At 52.2% G+C, this 23,407-nt stretch overlaps 1 protein-coding gene across 3 annotated transcripts in view; it reads left to right on the plus strand.

Annotated features, from left to right (window-relative positions):
- spef2 (sperm flagellar 2) overlaps positions 1 to 23,407 on the plus strand; it is a 714,991-nt gene that overhangs the window by 93,055 nt on the left and 598,529 nt on the right. For all 3 annotated transcript variants that reach the window (XM_072592835.1, XM_072592845.1, XM_072592854.1), the window contains exons 12-14: positions 9,085 to 9,212; positions 18,705 to 18,894; positions 19,542 to 19,615. In XM_072592835.1, coding sequence (XP_072448936.1) covers positions 9,085 to 9,212; positions 18,705 to 18,894; positions 19,542 to 19,615 — 392 coding nt within the window. The remainder of the gene's footprint in view (positions 1 to 9,084; positions 9,213 to 18,704; positions 18,895 to 19,541; positions 19,616 to 23,407) is intronic.

Below are 23,407 nucleotides of genomic sequence, written 5' to 3' on the forward strand. Positions count from 1 at the left end.
ACGGGATAGGAGGGTGGGGACGGGATAGGAGGGTGGGACAGGATAGGATGGCGGGGACGGGATAGGAGGGCGGGGACAGGATAGGAGGGCGGGGACAGGATAGGAGGGTGGGACAGGATAGGAGGGCGGGGACAGGATAGGAGGGTGGGACAGGATAGGAGGGCGGGACAGGATAGGAGGGTGGGACAGGATAGGAGGGCGGGGACAGGATAGGAGGGTGGGACAGGATAGGAGGGTGGGACAGGATAGGAGGGTGGGGACGGGATAGGAGGGTGGGACAGGATAGGAGGGCGGGGACAGGATAGGAGGGCGGGGACAGGATAGGAGGGTGGGACAGGATAGGAGAGTGGGGACGGGATAGGAGGGTGGGACAGGATAGGAGAGTGGGGACGGGATAGGAGGGTGGGACAGGATAGGAGGGTGGGACAGGATAGGAGAGTGGGGACGGGATAGGAGGGTGGGACAGGATAGGAGGGTGGGACAGGATAGGAGAGTGGGGACGGGATAGGAGGGCGGGGACAGGATAGGAGGGTGGGACAGGATAGGAGGGTGGGACAGGATAGGAGGGCGGGGACAGGATAGGAGGGTGGGACAGGATAGGAGGGCGGGACAGGATAGGAGGGCGGGGACGGGATAGGAGGGCGGGGACAGGATAGGAGGGTGGGGACGGGATAGGAGGGCGGGGACAGGATAGGAGGGTGGGACAGGATAGGAGAGTGGGACAGGATAGGAGGGTGGGACAGGATAGGAGGGTGGGGACGGGATAGGAGGGCGGGGACAGGATAGGAGGGTGGGACAGGATAGGAGGGTGGGACAGGATAGGAGGGCGGGGACGGGATAGGAGAGCGGGGACGGGATAGGAGAGCGGGGACGGGATAGGAGAGCGGGGACGGGATAGGAGGGTGGGACAGGAGAGGAGGGCGGGGACAGGATAGGAGGGCGGGGACAGGATAGGAGGGTGGGGACAGGATAGGAGGGTGGGACAGGATAGGAGGGTGGGACAGGATAGGAGGGCGTGGACAGGATAGGAGAGCGGGGACGGGATAGGAGGGTGGGACAGGATAGGAGGGCGGGGACAGGATAGGAGGGCGGGGACAGGATAGGAGGGTGGGACAGTATAGGAGGGCGGGGACGGGATAGGAGGGTGGGACAGGATAGGAGGGCGGGGACGGGATAGGAGGGTGGGGACGGGATAGGAGGGTGGGGATAGGATAGGAGGGTGGGACGGGATAGGAGGGTGGGGACGGGATAGGAGGGTGGGGACAGGATAGGAGGGTGGGGACAGGATAGGAGGGCGGGGACGGGATAGGAGAGCGGGGATAGGATAGGAGGGCGGGGATAGGATAGGAGGGCGGGGATGGGATAGGAGGGCGGGGATAGGATAGGAGGGCGGGGATAGGATAGGAGGGTGGGGATGGGATAGGAGGGCGGGGATAGGATAGGAGGGCGGGGATAGGATAGGAGGGCGGGGATAGGATAGGAGGGTGGGACAGGATAGGAGGGTGGGGACGGGATAGGAGGGTGTGGACGGGATAGGAGGGTGGGGACGGGATAGGAGGGTGGGACAGGATAGGAGGGCGGGGACGGGATAGGAGGGCGGGGACGGGATAGGAGGGCGGGGACAGGATAGGAGGGTGGGACAGGATAGGAGGGCGGGGACAGGATAGGAGGGTGGGACAGGATAGGAGGGTGGGACAGGATAGGAGGGCGGGGACAGGATAGGAGGGCGGGGACAGGATAGGAGGGTGGGACGGGATAGGAGGGTGGGACGGGATAGGAGGGCGGGGACGGGATAGGAGGGTGGGACAGGATAGGAGGGTGGGACAGGATAGGAGGGCGGGGACAGGATAGGAGGGCGGGGACAGGATAGGAGAGCGGGGACGGGATAGGAGGGTGGGACAGGATAGGAGGGCGGGGACAGGATAGGAGGGCGGGGACAGGATAGGACGGTGGGACAGGATAGGAGGGTGGGACAGGATAGGAGGGTGGGACAGGATAGGAGGGCGGGGACGGGATAGGAGAGCGGGGACGGGTTGGAGGGTGGGACAGGATAGGAGGGCGGGGACAGGATAGGAGGGCGGGGACAGGATAGGAGGGCGGGGACAGGATAGGAGGGCGGGGACGGGATAGGAGGGCGGGGACGGGATAGGAGGGTGGGGACAGGATAGGAGGGCGGGGACAGGATAGGAGGGCGGGGACAGGATAGGTTGGCGGGGACAGGATAGGAGGGCGGGGACAGGATAGGAGAGTGGGACAGGATAGGAGGGTGGGACAGGATAGGAGGGCGGGGACAGGATAGGAGGGCGGGGACAGGATAGGAGGGTGGGACGGGATAGGAGGGTGGGACGGGATAGGAGGGCGGGGACGGGATAGGAGGGCGGGGACAGGATAGGAGGGTGGGACAGGATAGGAGGGCGGGGACAGGATAGGAGAGCGGGGACGGGATAGGAGGGTGGGACAGGATAGGAGGGCGGGGACAGGATAGGAGGGCGGGGACAGGATAGGACGGTGGGACAGGATAGGTGGGTGGGACAGGATAGGAGGGTGGGACAGGATAGGAGGGCGGGGACGGGATAGGAGAGCGGGGACGGGATAGGAGAGCGGGGACGGGTTGGAGGGTGGGACAGGATAGGAGGGCGGGGACAGGATAGGAGGGCGGGGACAGGATAGGAGGGCGGGGACGGGATAGGAGGGCGGGGATGGGATAGGAGGGCGGGGACGGGATAGGAGGGCGGGGACAGGATAGGAGGGTGGGACAGGATAGGAGGGTGGGGACGGGATAGGAGAGTGGGACAGGATAGGAGGGTGGGACAGGATAGGAGGGTGGGACAGGATAGGAGGGTGGGGACGGGATAGGAGAGTGGGACAGGATAGGAGGGTGGGGACGGGATAGGAGGGTGGGGACGGGATAGGGGGGTGGGGACGGGATAGGAGGGCGGGGACGGGATAGGAGGGTGGGACAGGATAGGAGGGCGGGGACAGGATAGGAGGGTGGGACAGGATAGGAGGGTGGGACAGGATAGGAGAGTGGGGACGGGATAGGAGGGTGGGACAGGATAGGAGGCCGGGGACGGGATAGGAGGGCGGGACAGGATAGGAGGGTGGGGACGGGATAGGAGGGTGGGGACGGGATAGGAGGGTGGGGACGGGATAGGAGGGCGGGGACGGGATAGGAGGGCGGGACAGGATAGGAGGGTGGGGACGGGATAGGAGGGTGGGGACGGGATAGGAGGGTGGGGACGGGATAGGAGGGTGGGACGGGATAGGAGGGTGGGGACGGGATAGGAGGGCGGGGACGGGATAGGAGCGCGGGGACGGGATAGGAGGGCGGGGACGGGATAGGAGGGCGGGGACAGGATAGGACGGCGGGACAGGATAGGAGGGCGGGACAGGGTAGGAGGGTGGGGACAGGATAGGAGGGTGGGACGGGATAGGAGGGCAGGGACGGGATAGGAGGGCGGGGACAGGATAGGAGGGCGGGGACAGGATAGGTTGGCGGGGACAGGATAGGAGGGCGGGGACAGGATAGGAGAGCGGGGACAGGATAGGAGGGTGGGACAGGATAGGAGGGTGGGACAGGATAGGAGGGTGGGACGGGATAGGAGGGTGGGACGGGACAGGAGGGCGGGGACGGGATAGGAGGGCGGGGATGGGATAGGAGGGCGGGGACGGGATAGGAGGGTGGGACAGTATAGGAGGGCGGGGACGGGATAGGAGGGCGGGGACGGGATAGGAGGGCGGGGACAGGATAGGAGGGCGGGGACGGGATAGGAGGGCGGGGACGGGATAGGAGGGCGGGGACGGGATAGGAGGGCGGGGACGGGATAGGAGGGCGGGGACAGCATAGGAGGGTGGGACAGGATAGGAGGGCGGGGACGGGATAGGAGGGCGGGGACGGGATAGGAGGGCGGGGACAGGATAGGAGGGCGGGGACGGGATAGGAGGGCGGGGACGGGATAGGAGGGTGGGACAGTATAGGAGGGCGGGGACGGGATAGGAGGGCGGGGACAGGATAGGAGGGCGGGGACGGGATAGGAGGGCGGGGACAGGATAGGAGGGCGGGGACAGGATAGGAGGGCGGGGACAGCATAGGAGGGTGGGACAGGATAGGAGGGCGGGGACGGGATAGGAGGGCGGGGACGGGATAGGAGGGCGGGGACAGGATAGGAGGGCGGGGACGGGATAGGAGGGCGGGGATAGGATAGGAGGGCGGGGATAGGATAGGAGGGTGGGACAGGATAGGAGGGTGGGGACGGGATAGGAGGGTGGGGACGGGATAGGAGGGCGGGGACAGGATAGGAGGGCGGGGACGGGATAGGGGGGTGGGACAGGATAGGAGGGCGGGGACAGGATAGGAGGGTGGGGACTGGATAGGAGGGCGGGGACGAGATAGGAGGGCGGGGATAGGATAGGAGGGCGGGGACGGGATAGGAGGGCGGGGATAGGATAGGAGGGCGGGGACGGGATAGGAGGGCGGGGACGGGATAGGAGGGTGGGGACAGGATAGGGGGGTGGGACAGGATAGGAGGGCGGGGACGGGATAGGGGGGTGGGACAGGATAGGGGGTGGGGACAGGATAGGAGGGTGGGGACGGGATAGGAGGGTGGGACAGGATAGGAGGGTGGGGACAGGATAGGAGGGTGGGGACAGGATAGGAGGGTGGGACAGGATAGGAGGGCGGGGACAGGATAGGAGGGTGGGACAGGATAGGAGGGTGGGACAGGATAGGAGGGTGGGGACAGGATAGGAGGGTGGGACAGGATAGGAGGGTGGGGACAGGATAGGAGAGTGGGGACGGGATAGGAGGGTGGGGACGGGATAGGAGGGTGGGACAGGATAGAGGGTGGGACAGGATAGGAGAGTGGGGACAGGATAGGAGGGTGGGACAGGATAGGAGGGTGGGGACGGGATAGGAGAGTGGGGACGGGATAGGAGGGCGGGGACGGGATAGGAGGGTGGGACAGGGTAGAGGGTGGGACAGGATAGGAGAGTGGGGACAGGATAGGAGGGCGGGGACGGGATAGGAGGGCGGGGACGGGATAGGAGGGCGGGGACGGGATAGGAGAGCGGGGACGGGATAGGAGGGTGGGACAGGATAGGAGGGTGGGACAGGATAGGAGGGCGGGGACAGGATAGGAGGGCGGGGACGGGATAGGAGGGCGGGGACGGGATAGGAGAGCGGGGACGGGATAGGAGGGCGGGGACGGGATAGGAGAGTGGGGACGGGATAGGAGGGTGGGGACGGGATAGGAGAGTGGGGACGGGATAGGAGGGCGGGGACGGGATAGGAGGGCGGGGACGGGATAGGAGGGCGGGGACGGGATAGGAGGGCGGGGACGGGATAGGAGGGCGGGGACAGGATAGGAGAGCGGGGACGGGATAGGGAGGGCGGGGACGGGATAGGAGGGCGGGGACGGGATAGGAGGGCGGGGACGGGATAGGAGAGCGGGGACGGGATAGGAGGGTGGGGACGGGATAGGAGGGTGGGGACGGGATAGGAGAGTGGGGACGGGATAGGAGGGTGGGCAAAGAAGTGGCAGGTGGAATACAATGTGAGAAAGTTATGCACTTTGGTTTGAAGAATAAAGGCAAAGACTATTTTCTAAATGGGAAAAGGCTTCGGAAATCTGAAGTGCAAAGGGACTGAGGAGTCCTCGTTCGGGATACCCTTCAGGTTAACATGCATGACTCAGAGAATACAGGAGGATATAGACAGACTGGAGAGGTAGGTGGAGATGTGGCAGATGGAGTTCAATCCAGACAAATGTCAGGTGATGCATTTTGGGAAGTCTAATTTGAGAGCCAGCTGTACTGTAAATGGAAGAGCCTTGGGAAAAGTTGATGAGCAGAGAGATCTGGGAGTGCAGGTCCATTGTACCCTGAAGGTTGCTGCACAGGTGGATAGAGTGGTCAAGAAGGCATATACTATGCTTACCTTCATCGGACGGGGTATTGAGTATAAGAGCTGGCAGGTCATGTTAACATTGTACCAGACATTGGTTCGGCCGCATTTAGAATACTGTGTATAGTTCTGGTCGCCACATTACCAAAAGGATGTGGACGCTTTGGAAAGGGTGCAGAGAAGGTTTACGAGGATGTTGCCTGGTATGGAAGGTGCTCGCTATGAAGAGAGGTTGAGTAGGTTAGAATCGTTTTTATTAGAGAAAAGGAGATTGAGGGGGGACCTGATTGAGGTTTACAAAATCATGAAGGGTATAGACAGGGTGGATAGAGACAAGCTTTTTCCCAGGGTGAAGGATTCAATAACGAGTGGTCACACTTTCAAGGTGAGAGGTGAAAAGTTTAAGGGGGATACACGTGGCCAGTACTTCACACAGAGGATGGTGGGTGTCTGGAACGCGTTGCCAGCAGAGGTGGTAGAGGCAGGTTCGGTAGATTCATTTAAGATGTGTCTGGACAGATGCAGGAGCAGGTGGGGAGCAGAGGGATACAGATGGTTAGGAATTGACTGACAGGTTTAGACAGTAGATTTGGATCGGCTCAGGCTTGGAGGGCCAAAGGGCCTGTTCCTGGGCTGTACATTGTCTTTGTTCTTTGTTCTAGGTTCACTTGGCAGTTAGGAAGGCAAATGCAATGTCAGCATTCATATAAAGAGGGCAAATGTATCAGAGCAGAAATATACTGCGAAGGCTGTATAAGGCTGTAGTCAGATGGCATTTGGGAAATTGTGAGTAGTTTTGGTCCCTGTATCTAAGGAAGGATATTCTGGCATTGGAGGGGGTCCAGAGGAGGTTTACAAGAATGACCCCAGGGATGAAGGGCTTGTCATGTGAGGAATCATTGAAGACTCTGGGTGTGTACTGGATGGAGTTGAGAAGGACGAGGGGGATCTCATGAAATTTCCCAAATACTGAGTGGTTGAGGAGAGATTCAGACCTGGGACACAGCCTTGGGGTGAAGGGCTGACCCTTTCGAACTGAGATGATGAGGAATTTCTTCAGCCTCAGGGTGGGGAGTCTGTGGGACTCATTGCTGCAGAGGGCTGTGGAGGCCAAGTCTTTGAATGGGAGAGCAGACTCGATGGGCTGAATAGCCTACTTCTGCTCCGGGATTATGGTCTTATGGTTATTAAATACTTTTCGGGCAGAGAGAGATTGATTATTGACTGAAAAAACAGGGTCAACCACAATCAGATCAGCCAGGATCATATTGAATGGTTGAGCAGGCCCGAGGGGCTGAATGGCCTCCCCTTGGGTTTTATTCACATTTGAAGTTGTCTTGAACTCAGTGTATAATCTGAGTATGTGCAGTGTGCATCAGAAGGCTGGCAGCTGGATTGATCTGATAGTTTCCATCGATTTCCAATACCACCCCATTATGGCAAGGCTGACAAACTTAATGCTGCCTGATTAGAACATAGACCATAGAAAAGGACAGCACAGAACAGGCCCTTCGGCCCACAATGTTGTGCCGAAGTTTAATCCTCATGTAAAATATAATAACTTAACCTACGCACCCCTCAACTCACTGCTCTCCATGTGTATGTCCAGCAGTCGCTTAAATGTACCTAATGACTCTTTTTCCACCACCACAGCTGGCAACACATTCCATACATTCACAACTCTCTGTGTAAAGAACCTACCTCTGACGTCTCCTCTATACCTTCCTCCTAATATCTTCAAACTACAACCCCCTCGTCCCAGTCAATCCTGTCCTGGGGAAAAGTCTCTGGCTATTGACTCTATCCATGCCTCTCATTATTTTGTACACCTCGATCAGGTCTCCTCTCTTCCTCCTTCTCTCCAGAGAGAAAAGTCAAGCTTATTCAACCTCTCTTCATAAGGCAAGTCCTCCATTCCCGGCAGCATCCTGGTAAACCTTCTTTGCCCCCTCTCCAAAGCCTCTGTATCTTTCCTATAGTCGGGTAACCAGAACTGGAGACAATATTCCAAGTGTGGTCTCACCAGGGACTTGTAGAGCTGCAGCAAAACCTCGCGGCTCTTAAACTCGATCCCCCTGTTAATGAAAGCCAAAACACCATATGATTTCTTAACAACCCTATCCACTTGGGTGACAACTTTGAGGGATCTATGTACTTGCACACCCAGATCCCTCTGTTCCTCCACACTGCCAAGAATCCTGTCTTTAATCCTATATTCAGCATTCGAGTTCGACCTTCCAAAATGCATCACTTCACATTTATCCAGGTTGAACTCCATCTGCCATTTCCCAGCCCAGCTCTGCATCCTGTCTATGTCGCGCTGCAGCCTGCAGTAGCCCTCTATACTATCGACGACACCTCCAACCTTAGTGTCATCTGCAAATTTACTAACCCACCCCATAACCTCCTCATCCAAGTCATTTATAAAAACTACAAAGAGCAGAGGCCCCAAGAACAGAGCCCTGGGGACCCCACTCAACATTGACCTCCTGGCAGAATACTTTCCATCTACAACCACTCTCTGCCTTCTGTCAGCCAGCCAATTCTGAATCCAGATTGCCAAATCTCCCTGTATCCCATACTCCCTGACTTTATGATATCTGATTGGATCTTATTGTAATAGCACTCAGACTGGGACTCTATGGCATTGCGCTACTGTCCCTAACTCTGATTCAGGATGCCCAGGTTCGAGTCCCTCCCAGTCCGGAGGTGTGTAATACCATCTGTGAGCAGGTTGATTGAAGACTATCTAGCTGTAGCCAGTCCCCCCTCTGTATAGTTCCATTGAAGAGACACTGGCTGAAATGTGGGGTGGGGGGGGTTTCTGATTTCACAGGTGTGTCCTTGCAATGTTTCACTCTGCATATCACTGTTTGACCAATGAAAGATTGGCTCCCATTGTATCCATCCCTACATCATTGGCAGAGATGCGTTGCTAGCTCTCGAGGTGACTGTTTGATTTGGAGCTATCTGTTCACTGTGTTGTTGATGGTAGGTGTGTGTGTGTGTGTGTGTGTGTGTGTGTGTGTGTGTGTGTGTGTGTGTGTGTGTGTCTCTGTGTGTCTCTGTGTTTCTGTGTGTGTGTGGGTGTGTCTGTGTGTGTGTGTGTGTGTGTGTGTGGGTGTGTTAACAGGACTCTGTATAGTTTCTGTTTCCAGCAGGTTTCTCTGTGTTTCTCCCAGCTCTGCAGATCCGTGTCCTTGTGCCAGACGTACTGGTTGGTGAAGCTGTGCGAGCCTATGAGGAGGGTGAAACCATGGCTTACACTCAGACCCAGGAGAACGGAACGGAAGCTGGAAAACTACCTCAGGTTGGATCAACCAGTGGGGCTTCATGAACAAAATTCGATCGATCAAACCAAAGCTCTCCTTCCCTCCCCTCCCCTCCCTGAACCCCCTCTCTTCACCTCCCCCTCCCCCCTCACACTGTCCTCTCCACACCTCCCCCTCACCCTCTTCTCACCTTCCCTGCCCCCCTCCTCATTGACTTCTCCAACCATACATCCCCCCTGTGCCCCTTCCCCCATTCTCACCTCATTTCCTGATACCATCTCCTTAGCTCTATCACTAACACCTTCCCTCTCTGTATCCTACAGTGAGTGAGGATGTAGTTTTGGGAGAGCAGAGACCCATTTTCACACAGAAACTGAATAGAAAACAGCCTGCTCATGACTGATCATCCAACTGTTCCCATTTCCTCCTCATACCCTTTGAATCCCTTGAGTCCTATGAACTGTCTGTACTTGAATCTTGAAAGTCTTCAATGTTTCGACCTCAACCGCTTACTGTGGTGGAGAATTCCACATGCTCATCACTCCCCGCGTGAAGAATTTCTCCTCATCTCAGTCCTAAATGTTTTACCTGGTATCCTTACACTGTGAGCCCTGAACTCCTTCTGAACTCCATCAATAGCCAGAACATCTTGCCTCAGCTCGGGAGACCAAAACTGTGCACAATACTCCAGGTGTGGCCTCACCAGTGCCCTGTACAATGCAGCAAGACATCCCTGCTCCTGTGCTCGAATCCTTGTGTTATGAAGGCCATCATTAATTTGCCCTCTTCACTGCCTACTGCACCTACATGCTTACTCTCAGAAACTGGTGTACAGGGACACCCAACTCTCAGTGCACTTCCCCCTTTACCACTCTATCACTATTCAGATCATCATCTGCCTTCCTGGTTTTGTATCCCCTCCCATTTCTCAGGGTTTAATTCCATCTGCCTCTGATCTGCCTATCTGACCAATCCGTTTCTATCCTCCTGTAATCTAACACCTTCCTCCTCACTGCCAACCACCCGGCCAATCTTTGTGTCATCCACAAACTTCCTTCCCATCCCTCCCACATTCCCATCTCCATTGTTTATGAAGATCACAAACAATAAGGGACCCAGCAGTGATCCCTGTGGGACACCACTACACCCCGGGCTCCAGTCACACAAACAGCCTCCTGTCACCACCCTCTGTCTCCTGACACTAAACCAGCTTTGGATCCATCTTACCAAGTGACCCTGGATGCCATGAGCTTTTACCTTCTGTATCCGTTTCCTGTGTGAGACCTTGTCAAAGGCCTTGCTGAGATCCAGATAAACTACATCAACTGCCCTCCCCTCACCTACACACTTGGTCACCTCCTCAAAACACTCCACCAGATTTGTCAGACGTGACCTCCCTCTGACAAAGCCACACTGACTATCCCTGATCAAACATTACCTCTCTAATTGAGATTAGTTCTGTACTTCAGAATTTTCTCCAGTAGTTTCCCTATTACTGATGTGAGTCTCACTGGTTTATCCTTACTATCCTTCTTGAAGAGTGGGGGGACCTGGGGAACTCTCCGCCATCTTCAGTGGCTGAGGCCAAAACATTGACTGTTTTCTTATGGAGTTAGATGGAGTGAGATGGGGTTAGATGGAGTTAGAAGGGGTTAGAAGGGGTTAGATGGAGTTAGATGGAGTTAGATGGAGTTAGATGGGGTTAGATGCGGTTAGATGGAGTAAGATGGGGTTAGATGGAGTTAGACGGGGTTAGACGGGGTTAGAAGGAGTTAGATGGGGTTAGATGGGGTTTGATGGGGTTTGATGGGGTTAGACGGAGTTAGATGGAGTTAGATGGAGTTAGATGGAGTTAGACGGGGTTAGACGGGGTTAGACGGGGTTAGACGGGGTTTGATGGGGTTAGATGGGGTTAGACAGAGTTAGATGGGGTTAGATGGGGTTTGATGGGGTTAGATGGGGTTAGATGGGGTTAGACAGAGTTAGATGGCGTTAGATGGGGTTAGACGGAGTTAGATGGGGTTAGATGGGGTTAGATTGAGTTAGATGGAGTTAGATGGGGTTAGATGCGGTTAGATGGAGTAAGATGGGGTTAGATGGAGTTAGACGGGGTTAGACGGGGTTAGAAGGAGTTAGATGGGGTTAGATGGGGTTTGATGGGGTTAGATGGGTTAGATGGGGTTAAATGGGGTTAGATGGGGTTTGATGGGGTTAGATAGGGTTAGACAGAGTTAGATGGCGTTAGATGGCGTTAGATGGGGTTAGATGGGGTTAGACAGAGTTAGATGGGGTTAGATGGGGTTAGACAGAGTTAGATGGGGTTAGATGGGGTTAGACGGAGTTAGATGGGGTGAGATGGGGTTAGATGGGGTTAGATGGCGTTAGATGGCGTTAGATGGGGTTAGACGGAGTTAGATGGGGTTAGATGGGGTTAGATTGAGTTAGATGGGGTTTGATGGGGTTTGATGGGGTTAGACGGAGTTAGACGGAGTTAGACGGGGTTTGATGAGGTTAGATGGTGTTAGATGGGGTTAGATGGGGTTAGACGGAGTTAGATGGGGTTAGATGGGGTTAGATTGAGTTAGATGGTGTGAGATGGAGTTAGATGGAGTTAGATGGAGTTAGATGGGGTTAGACGGGGTTAGACGGGGTTGGATGGAGTTAGATGGGGTTAGATGGGGTTAGATGGGGTTAGATGGAATTACATGGAGTTAGATGGGGTTAGATGGGGTTAGATGGGGTTAGATGGGGTTAGATGGAGTTAGATGGGGTTAGATTGAGTTAGATGGTGTTAGATGGAGTTAGATGGAGTTAGACGGGGTTAGACGGGGTTAGATGGGGTTAGATTTAGCTAGATGGGTTAAGATGGAGTTAGATTGAGTTAGGTGGGGTTAGATGAAGTTAGATGGAGTTAGAAGGGGTTAGACGGAGTTAGGTGGAGTTAGATGGGGTTAGATGGGGTTAGATGGAGTTAAATCAGGTTAGATGGGGTTAGATGGGGTTAGATGGGGTTAGATGGTGTGAGATGGTGTGAGATGGGGTTAACTGGGGTTAGATGGGGTTAGATGAAGTTAGATGGGGTTAGATGGGGTTAGATGGGGTTAAATGGGGTTAGATGGGGTTAGATGGGGTTAGATGGGGTTAAATGGGGTTAGATGGAGTTAGATGGAGTTAGATGGGTTAAGATGCAGTTGGATTGAATGCGATGGGGTTGGACGGACTTAGACGGAGTTAGATGGAGTCTAACTCCATCTAACACTATCTACCTCTATCTAACTCCATCTAACACTATCTACCTCTATCTAACTCCATCTAACCCCATCTAACCTGATTTAACTCCATCTAACTCCATCTAACCCCATCTAACCCCATCTAACCCCATCTAACCCCACCTAACTCCACCTAACTCCATCTAACTCCACCTAAACCCATCTAATTCCATGTAGCCCCATCTAACTCCGTCTAACTCCATCCAATCCCATCTAACCCCATCTAACCCCATCTAACCCCATCTAACTTCATCTAACTCCATCTAACTTCATCTAACCCCATCTAACCCCATCTAATCCCACCGACCCCATCTAACCCAATCTAACTCCATCGAACCCCAGTTAACCCCATCTAACTCCATCTAACCCTATTTAACTCCATCTCACTCCATCTAATTCCATCTAACTCCATCTAACTCCATCTAACTCCATCTAACCCCACCTAACTCCATCTAACCCCATCTAACTCCATCTAACCCCATCTAACTCCATCTAACTCCATCTAACCCCACCTAACTCCATCTAACCCCACCTAACTCCATCTAACCCCATCTAACTCCACCTAACCCCATCTAACCCCACCTAACTCCATCTAACCCCATCTAACTCCATCTAACTCCATCTAACCCCATCTAACCCCATCTAACCCCATCTAACTCCACCTAACCCCATCTAACCCCACCTAACTCCATCTAACCCCACCTAACTCCATCTAACCCCATCTAACTCCATCTAACTCCATCTAACCCCACCTAACTCCATCTAACCCCATCTAACTCCATCTAACCCCATCTAACTCCATCTAACTCCATCTAACCCCACCTAACTCCATCTAACCCCATCTAACTCCATCTAACTCCATCTAACCCAACCTAACTCCATCTAACCCCATCTAACTCCACCTAACCCCATCTAACCACCTTCTAACCCCATCTCACTCTGCCTGACTCCATCTAACCCCATCTAATTCCATCTAACCCCATCTAACTCCATCTAAATCCACCTAAACCCACTCGGTCTAACTCCATCTAACTCTGTCTAAGCCCTTCTAACCCCATCTAAACCCATCTAACTCCATCTAACCCCGTCTAACCCCATATAACTCCATCTAACTCCACTGAACTCCACCTAACCCCATCTAATTCCATGTAACCCCATCTAACCCCTTCTAACCCCATCTAACTCCTTCTAACTCCTTCTAACTCCTTCTAACTCCATCTAACCCCGTCTAACCCCTTCTAACTCCATCTAAATCCATCTAAACCCATCTAATTCTGTCTAACTCCATCTAATTCCATGTAACCCCATCTAACCCTTTCTAACCCCATCTAACTCCATCTAACTCCGTTTAAGTCCGTTTAACTCCGTTTAACTCCGTCTCACCCCTCCTAACTCCATCTAACCCCATCTAACCCCATCTAACCCCATCTGACTCCGTCTAACCCCATCTAACCCCATCTAACCCCATCTAACTCGATCTAAACCCGTCTAACCCCTAGGAGCAGATGCAGCGGAGGCGAAGGAATTGGGAATATGGGATGGTGTTTTTACAGGGGGCAGGGTGGGAGGAGGTGTAGTCTAGTTAGCTGTGGGAGTCGGTCGGTTTGTAGTAAATGTCCCAGCAGGACCAGTTCCAATACCGAACAATCCAGATGGCCTCCTTCTTCAAAGACCGCAATTTCCCCTCAGACGTGGTTGACGATGCCCTCCACCGCATCTCCTCCACTTCCTGCTCCTCCGCCCTTGAGCCCCACCCCTCCAACCACCACCAGAACAGAACCCCACTGGTCCTCACCCATCACCCCACCAACCTCCAGATACATCGTATCATCCTTCGTCATTTTCACCACCTCCAAACGGACCCCACCACCAGGGATATATTTCCCTCCCCTCCCCTATCAGCGTTCCGAAAAGACCTCTCCCTCCGCGACTCCCTCGTCAGGTCCACACCCCCCACCAACCCAACCTCCACTCCCGGCACCTTCCCCTGCAACCGCAAGAAATGCAAAACTTGCGCCCACACCACCCCCTCACTTCCCTCCAAGGCCCCAAGGGATCCTTCCATATCCGTCACAAATTCACCTGCACCTCCACACACATCATTTACTGCATCCGCTGCACCCGATATGGCCTCCTCTATATTGGGGAGACAGGCCGCCTACTTGCGGAACGTTTCAGAGAACACCTCTGGGACACCCGGACCAACCAACCCAACCACCGCATGGCTGAACACTTCAACTCTCCCTCCCACTCCACCAAAGACATGCAGGTCCTTGGACTCCTCCATCGCCAGACCATAGCAACACGACGGCTGGAGGAAGAGCGCCTCATCTTCCGCCTGGGAACCCTCCAACTACAAGGGATGAACTCAGATTTCTCCAGTTTCCTCATTTCCCCTCCCCCCACCTTATCTCAGTCCTAACCCTCAGACTCAGCACCACCTTCCTAACCTGCAATCTTCTTCCTGACCTCTCCGCCCCCACCCCCACTCCGGCCTATCACCCTCACCTTAACCTCCTTCCACCTATTGCATTCCCAATGCCCCTCCCCCAAGTCCCTCCTCCCTACCTTTTATCTTGGCCTGCTTGGCACACCCTCCTCATTCCTGAAGAAGGGCTTATGCCCGAAAAGTCGATTCTCCTGCTCCTTGGATGCTGCCTGACCTGCTGCGCTTTAGATGGAGTTAGATGGGGTTAGATGGGGTTAGATGGAGTCAGATGGAGTCAGACGGGGTTAGATGGGGTTAGACGGGGTTAGATGGAGTTAGATGGGGTTAGATGGGGTTAGATGGGGTTAGATGGAGTTAGATGGAGTTAGATGGGGTTAGATGGGGTTAGATGGAGTTAGACGGGGTTAGATGGAGTTAAATGGAGTTAGATGGAGTTAGATGGAGTTAGATGGGGTTAGATGGGGTTAGATGGGGTACTTTGGAATAATTGATCAAAGGCTGCTGGGTGAAAGCTGGAATGGGTTGATGATCAACCACCACCATATTGAATGGTGCAGCAGGCTCAATGGGCTGAATGGCCTACTCTTGCTCCTGTTTTCTGTTCAAACAACATGGGCCTGCATTTCCCATTTTCCCGGATTCTTGCCTGCTCCTGACCTTGAATTAACATGCAAGCAAACCTACCCACCAACTGAAAAAAAACTGAAATTGTTGGAGAAACTCAGCAGGTCTGACAGCATCTATATAGAGAGAAACAGACAAACCTCTTTTGCCTGTCCTCTGCAGAAAGGTTACTTGACCGAACATGTTCACTGGTATCTGTCTCCACACATGTTGCCAGACCTGCTGAGTTTCTCCAGAACTTTCTGTTTTTGTTTCAGATCATCAGTATCGACAGTGCTTTATTCTATTCCATTTGCTATCTTTGTGGTTTTACTACATTCCGTTTGGATTAAGAACAAAGAACAAAGACAATTTCCAGCCCAGGAACAGGCCCTTCGGCCCTCCAAACCTGAGCTGATCCAAATCCACTGTCTAAACCTATCGCCCAACTCCTAAGGATCTGTATCCCTCTGTTCCCCACCTACTCCTGCATCTGTCCAGACACATCTTAAATGAATCTACCGAGCCTGCCTCTACCACCTCTGCTGGCAACGTGTTCCAGACACCCCCCACCCTCTGTGTGAAGTACTTGCTGCGTGTATTCCCCTTATACTTTTCACCTCTCACCTTGAAAGTGTGACCTCTCGTTATTGAATCCCTCACCCTGGGAAAAAGCTTGTCTCTATCCACCCTGTCTATACCCTTCATGATTTTGTAAACCTCAATCAGGTCCCCCCTCAATCTCCTTTTTTCTAATGAAAACAAACCTAACCTACTCAACCTCTCTTCATAGCGAGCACCTTCCATACCAGGCAACATCCTTGTAAACCTTCTCTGCATCCTCTCCAAAAGTGTCCACATCCTTTTGGTAATGTAGTGACCAGAACTGTACACAGTATTCTAAATGCGGCCGAACCAATGTCTTGTACAATTTTAGCATAACCTGCCAGCTCTTATACTCAATAGAGTCTAGATTAGTGTGGTGCTGGGAAAGGACAGCAGTTCAGGCAGCATCCAAGGAGCAGTGAAATTGACGTTTCGGGCAAAAGCCCTTCATCAGGAATACAGGCAGAGAGCCTGAAGGATGGAAAGATAAATGAGATAAATTTATCTCCCCATCCTTCAGGCTCTCTGCCTGTATTCCTGATGAAGGGCTTTTGCCCGAAACGTCAATTTCACTGCTCCTTGGATGCTGCCTGAACTGCTGTCCTTTTCCAGCACCTCTCTAATCTAGACTCTGGTTTCCAGCATCTGCAGTCATTGTTTTTACCTCTTATACTCAATACCCCGTCCGATGAAGGTAAGCATACCATATGCCTTCTTGACCACTCTATCCACCTGTGCAGCAACCTTCAGGGTACAATGGACCTGAATTCCCAGATCTCTCTGCCCATCAACTTTTCCCAAGGCTCTTCCGTTCATTGTATAATTCGCTCTGGAATTAGTCTTGCCTAAATGCATCACCTCACATTTGTCTGGATTGAAAACCATCTGCCACTTTTCCGCCCAACTCTCAGTCTATCTATATCCTCCTGTATTCTCTGACAGTCCCCTATGCTTTCTGCTGTTCCACCAATCTTCGTGTCATCTGCAAACTTGCTGATCATACCATCAGTGCCCTCTTCCAGATCATTTATGTATATCACAAACAACAGTGGCCCCAACACTGATCCCTGCGAAACACCACTGGTCACCTTTCTCCATTTCGAGAAACTCCCTTCAACTACTACTCTCTGTCTCCTGTTGCTCAACCAGTTCTTTATCCACTTAGCTAGAGCACCCTGCACACCATGTGACTTCACTATCTCCATTAATCTAACATGGGCAACCTTATCAAACACCTTACTAAAGTCCCTGTATATGACATCAACAGCCCTTCCTTCATCTAACAACTTGGTCGCTTCCTCAAAGCACTCTATTAAGTTGATAAGGCACAATCTCCCCTGCACAAAACTAAGCCCATTCTTTTCTAAATATAAATAGATCCCATCCCTCAGTACCCTCTCCAGTGATGTCAGTCTCACTGGTTTGTAGTTACCCGGTATATCCCTACTACCCTTCCTGTACAGGGGGACAACATGAACAACCTTCCAGTCCTCCAGCACCTCACCTGTATTTAAGGGTGCCACAAAGATATCTGTCAGGGCCCCAGCTATTTCCTCTCCCGCCTCCCTCAGCATTGTTAATAGATACGCTGGAGGAGGCATATTTTTAAGGTGATAGAGGAGAAAGATTTAAAAAGAACACGAGGGACAACTTTTTTATGCAGAGTGTTTCATGTGTGGAATGAACTGCCAGAAGAAGTGATGGATGCAGACACAGTTACAACATTTAAAAGACATTTTGATAGGTACATGAATAGGAAAGATTTGGAGGGATGGCCAAACACAGGCAGGTGGGACTAGTTTAGTTTAGGAAACATGGTCAGTATGGACTGGAAAGAAAAGTGGGCGGCACGGTGGCACAGTGGTTAGCACTGCTGCCTCTCAGCGCCAGAGACCCGGGTTCAATTCCAGCCTCAGGTGACTGACTGTGTGGAGTTTGCACATTCTCCCTGTGTCTGCGTGGGTTTCCTCCGGGTGCTCTGGTTTCCTCCCACAGTCCAAAGATGTGCAGGTCAGGGTGGAATGGCCATGCTAAATTGTCTGTAGTATTAGGTGAAGGGGTAAATGTTGGGGAATGGGTCTGGGTCGGTGTGGACTTGTTGGACCAAAGGGCCTGTTTCCACACTGTAAGTAATCTAATCTTTAAACCATGATATTACGTTCCAATAATACTTTTATCTAAAACATATTCCTTACCATGTAATCCTGTGTGACTATGACAAAGGTCAATTCCCTCCTTGACCATGTGGGTCTGTCTGACACCATTGTCCCCCTCCAATTCTGCTCTGCTCTCGTCTGGCTCTCACCTACTCACATTCTGATCAGTTCCATTATAACCAGAAAGTCCCCGGCACTGACTTCACTTCCTGCTCTCTGCTCCTGATCCATATTTCCCAACTCCACCCATACACCATTCCACCTCATCTCCTTGGCCCAGAACTTCCCACATCCTCTCTCGTTCCCCTTACCCTGTCCTCCCCTCCCCTCCCCTCCCTGTCACCCTCCCCCCTCTTCCCCTTTTTTCCTTCTCCTCATCACTGTCCCTCTCACTGACTCAGGCTCCATCCTCCGGCTGGGAGATATGACCATGATGATATTTTTCAGGTGAGCTCTGACCCAGAAACATTGGACCATGCAAGTTTTGTCATTTCGGAAGGCCAGGAAACTGCAGGAAGTACACAGGAAAGTTCCAGCAAGGAGCTCTCCACTGATCCCACCAAGAATGCATCAAAAGAGCGACTGACTGGTCTGATTGAACTCACTTCAAAAAGTAGCAAGACACTTGCTGAAACTGGTAGGTGGATCACATGGACATTGGTGGGACCACGGTGGTGCTGGTGTGTGAGAAAATAGAAAAGCACATCACAGGCGTGATGTCCTCTGTCCCTGAGGGTCACTATCCCTGAGGGTCACTGTCTCCGAGGATCACTGTCCCTGAGGGTCACTGTCTCCGAGGATCACTGTCCCTGAGGGTCACTGTCTCCGAGGATCACTGTCTCCGAGGATCACTATCCCTGAGGGTCACTATCCCTGAGGGTCACTGTCCCTGAGGGTCACTATCCCTGAGGGTCACTGTCCCTGAGGGTCACTGTCCCTGAGGGTCACTGTCCATGAGGGTCACTGTCCCTGAGAGTCGCTGTCGCTGAGGGTCACTGTCCCTGAGGGTCACTATCCCTGAGGGTCACTATCCCTGAGGGTCACTGTCCCTGAGGGTCACTGTCCCCAAGGGTCACTGTCCCTGAAGGTCACTGTCTCTGAAGGTCACTGTCCCTGAGGGTCTTTTCTTCCAAGGGTCACTATTTCTGAGGCTCTCTGACTCCAGGGACACTGTCCTGAATAGTAAATATTCCTGACGGTCACTCTCACTGTTTCTTTGTGAGAGTAGAAATAGTGATATGAGAGTGGGTCTTGGTGTCAGCAATTTATCTTGGTGTCTTTCAGAGTCGTCACCACAGGTGGATGTTCAGGAGTCAGCTGGATCAGAGGCAACTCTCCCCAGCAAGATCAAGCTTCAGGTGAGAGCCTCATAGACAGTCTGAACATACTGCAACACCTCCTGTAATCTGATCAGGCTGGTACCTTGTCTCCCCCAACAACCTGCCTCTCCAGACAAGAGCCCAGACAGACGCAAACTGCACTGTACCCTCTGTCTTCTGTGACCAAGACAGATTTGTATCCATCTAGCCAGCCCAGCCCAAATCCTATGTGATGTTAATTTTTGTACCAATCTGCCCTTCCCTCATCAATAATTCTTGTCATCTCTTCAAAAACTTCCATCTCGTTGGCGAAACATGACTTTCCCTATAAAAAAGCATGCTGCCTGTCACTAACTAGTCTATTTTCTTCTAAAGCGGCATATATCTTGTCCCTCAGTACCTTCTCCAAGAGCTTCCCGACCATAGCCATCAGGTTCACCAGCCTTTAATTCCCTGGATTATCTCTGCTTCCTTCCTTAAACAATCTCAGCCTGGCTGATGCAGGTTCATAGCTCCTTGAAAGTGGAATTGCAGGTAGATAGGTTAGTGAAGAAGGCATTTAGTATGATTAGATTAGATTCCTTACAGTGTGGAAAGAGGCACTTCAGCCCAACCAGTCCACACCGACCCTTCAAAGAGCAACCCACCCAGACCCATTCCCCTCCGACCAATGCACCTACACTACGGGCAATTTAGCCTGGCCAATTCACCCTGACCTGCATATATCTGGACTGTGGGAGGAAACCGGAGCACCCGAGGGAAACCCCTGCAGACACGGGGAGAATGTGCAAACTCCACAGACAGTCACCCAAGGCAGGAACCGAACCTGGGACCCTGGCACTATGAGGCAGCAGTGCTAACCACTGAGCCACCGTGCTGCCCCCTATGCTTTCCTTTATTGAGCTACAGGGAGAGGCTGAACAGGCTGGGGCTGTTTTCCCTGGAGTGTCGGAGACTGAGGGGTGATATTAAAGAGGTTTATAAAATCATGAGGGCCATGGATAGGATAAATAGACAAAGTCTTTTCCCTGGGGTGGGGGAGTCCAGAACTAGAGGGCATAGGTTTAGGGTAAGAGGGGGGGGAAAGATATAAAAGAGACCTAAGGGGCAACTTTTTCACACAGAGGGTGATACGTGTATGGAATGAGCTGCCAGAGGATGTGGTGGAGGCTGGTACAATTACAACATTTAAGAGGCATTTGGATGGGTATATGAATAGGAAGGGTTTGGAGGGACATGGGCCGGTTACTGGCAGGTGGGACTAGATTGGGTTGGGATATCTGGTCAGCATGGACGGGTTGGACCGAATGGTCTGTTTCCATGCTGTACATCTCTATGACTCTATGATTCATCCCTGACCTCAACATCAGTGATGTTCTTCACCTTGGTGAATACTAATGCAAAGTCCTCATTAAAGGATCTCTCCCACCTCCTCTGGCTCCATGCATAACCTCCCTCCTTTGTCCCTGAGTGATGCTACTCTTTCACTTGCTACTCTCTTTCTTTGAATGTATTGTTAGGACATGTAGGTGAACCCCTCTGTTCATTCAACCAAACAGCCTGAAAAGATCACCTCACCTCACAATCTGTTAAACTATGAGTGACAGAGAACTCCTAAATTCCACAATGTAAAGAAAATAACATTTGTTTGTTTTCTAACATTAAAAGTGAACAGTAAATAGCTGTGAAAGTGTGTACACCTTCAGTTACTGAAGGAGAATGTTGTAGCACTGAAGAAAGAACTCGATGACCTCAGGCTCATCTGAGAGATGACGATGAGGAAGGAAGAGATGATTCAAGTACAAGAGACCCCGGGGAACTACCTCTCGTGAACAGGTTGACTCTCTTGGAAACTATCAAGACCTGACGACACTGGCAGTCCGAGAGGTGGACAGGGCTGCCAATCAAACATTGGCGTGGAGGCAGAGCTGGGGAGTCCGACATCATGCAGAACCGTGGTAATTGGGCACTCCATAGCGAGAGGGACTGAAAGGGGTGTCTGCAGCAACAGGCGGGATTTGAGGATCGTGTGTTGCCTTCCTGGTGCCAGGATCTAGGACATCACCGACAGAGAGCAGGGAATCCCCAAGGGTGAAGGTGAAGATCCAGAGGTGGTGATGCATGTCAGAACAAATGATTCGGGAAGAGGAGGAGGGACATTCTATAGCAGGACCTCAGAGATCTAGGAAGAAGGCTGAAAAGCAGGACTTCCAGAGGGGTTATCTCCCGTTTGCTTCCAGTTCCTTTGGCTGGAGAGAACAAGAACAGGGCGATAACGGAATTGAATGTGTGGCTGGGGAACTGGTGCAGGAAGCAAGGATTTAAATTCTTGGATCACTGGGGTATGTTTTGTGGTAAACATAAATTATACAAGAGGAACGGGTTGCACCTTAATAGGTTAGGGACCAGCATTCTGGCAGGCAGGTTTGCTACTGCAACACAGGGGACAAACAGGAAATTCAAGGAGGAAGTTAAGGGGAGAGTGAGAATAAGAGAAGGTAAGACAGACAACAGAATCAACGGAGCAGCAAACTCAAGAAGGGATCATACAGTATGGTCAAGTGAAGTAGGAAGGGTGAGGGGGGTAACAAATTAAAAATATTATATATGAATGTACGAAGCATTAGAAATAAGATGGATGAGCTTGAGGCTCAGTTGGAAATTGGCAGATACGATATTGTGGGGATAACTGAGACGTGGCTTCAAGTGGACAGGGCCTGGGAAATGAATATTCAAGGCTACACGTGCTATCGTAAGGACAGACTGACGGGCAGAGGGGGTGGGGTGGCCTTGTTGGTAAGGGATGATATTCAGTCCCTTGCGCGGGGGGACCTAGAGTCAGGGGATGTAGAGTCAGTGTGGATAGAGCTGAGAAATTCTAAGGGTAAAAAGACCCTCTTGGTAGTCATCTACAGGCCCCCAAACAGTAGTCTGGATGTAGGGTGTAAGTTGAATCAGGAGCTGAATTTGGCCTGTCGCAAAGATGTTATTACAGTTGTTATGGGGGATTTCAACATGCAGGTAGACTGGGAGAATCAGGATGGTATTGGACCTCAAGAAAGAGACTTTGTGGAGTTCCTCCGAGATGGATTCTTAGAACAGCTGGTGCTGGAGTCTACCAGGGAGAAGGCAATTCTGGATCTGGTGTTGTGTAATGAACCAGAATTGGTCAGGGACCTCGAAGTGAAGAAGCCATTAGGAGGTAGTGACCATAATATCACACGCTTTAATCTGCAATTTGAGAGGAAGCAGGTAGAATTGGAAGTGTCAGTATTGCAGTTAAACAAAGGGAAATATGGAGCTATGAGAGAGGAGCTGGCCAAAGTTCAATGGTTCAATACCTTAGCAGGGATGACCGTGGAGAAACAATGGCAGATATTTCTGTGTATAATGCAGAAGATGCAGGATCAGTTCATTCCAAAAAGGAAGAAAGATCATAGGAGGAGACATGGGTGGCCGTGGCTGACGAGGGACGTTAACGACCATATAAAGACAAAAGGGAAAAAGTATAACATAGCAAAGATAAGTGGGAAAACGGAGGACTGGGAAGCTTTTAAAGAACAACAGAGGATTACTAAGAAGGAAATACGCAGAGAAAAAATGAGGTACGAAGGTAAACTGGCCAAAAACATAAAGGAGGATAGTAAAAGCTTTTTAGGTATGTGAAAGGCAAAAAAATGGTTAAGACTAAAATTGGGCCCTTGAAGACAGAAACAGGGGAATATATTACAGGGAACAAAGAAATGGCAGAAGAATTGAATTGGTACTTCAGATCTGTGTTCACTGGGGAAGACACAAGCAATCTCCCAGATGTAATAGTGGCTGAAGGAC

Source organism: Chiloscyllium punctatum, chromosome 2 (genome assembly GCF_047496795.1).
Source record: "Chiloscyllium punctatum isolate Juve2018m chromosome 2, sChiPun1.3, whole genome shotgun sequence".
NCBI lineage: Eukaryota > Metazoa > Chordata > Chondrichthyes > Orectolobiformes > Hemiscylliidae > Chiloscyllium > Chiloscyllium punctatum.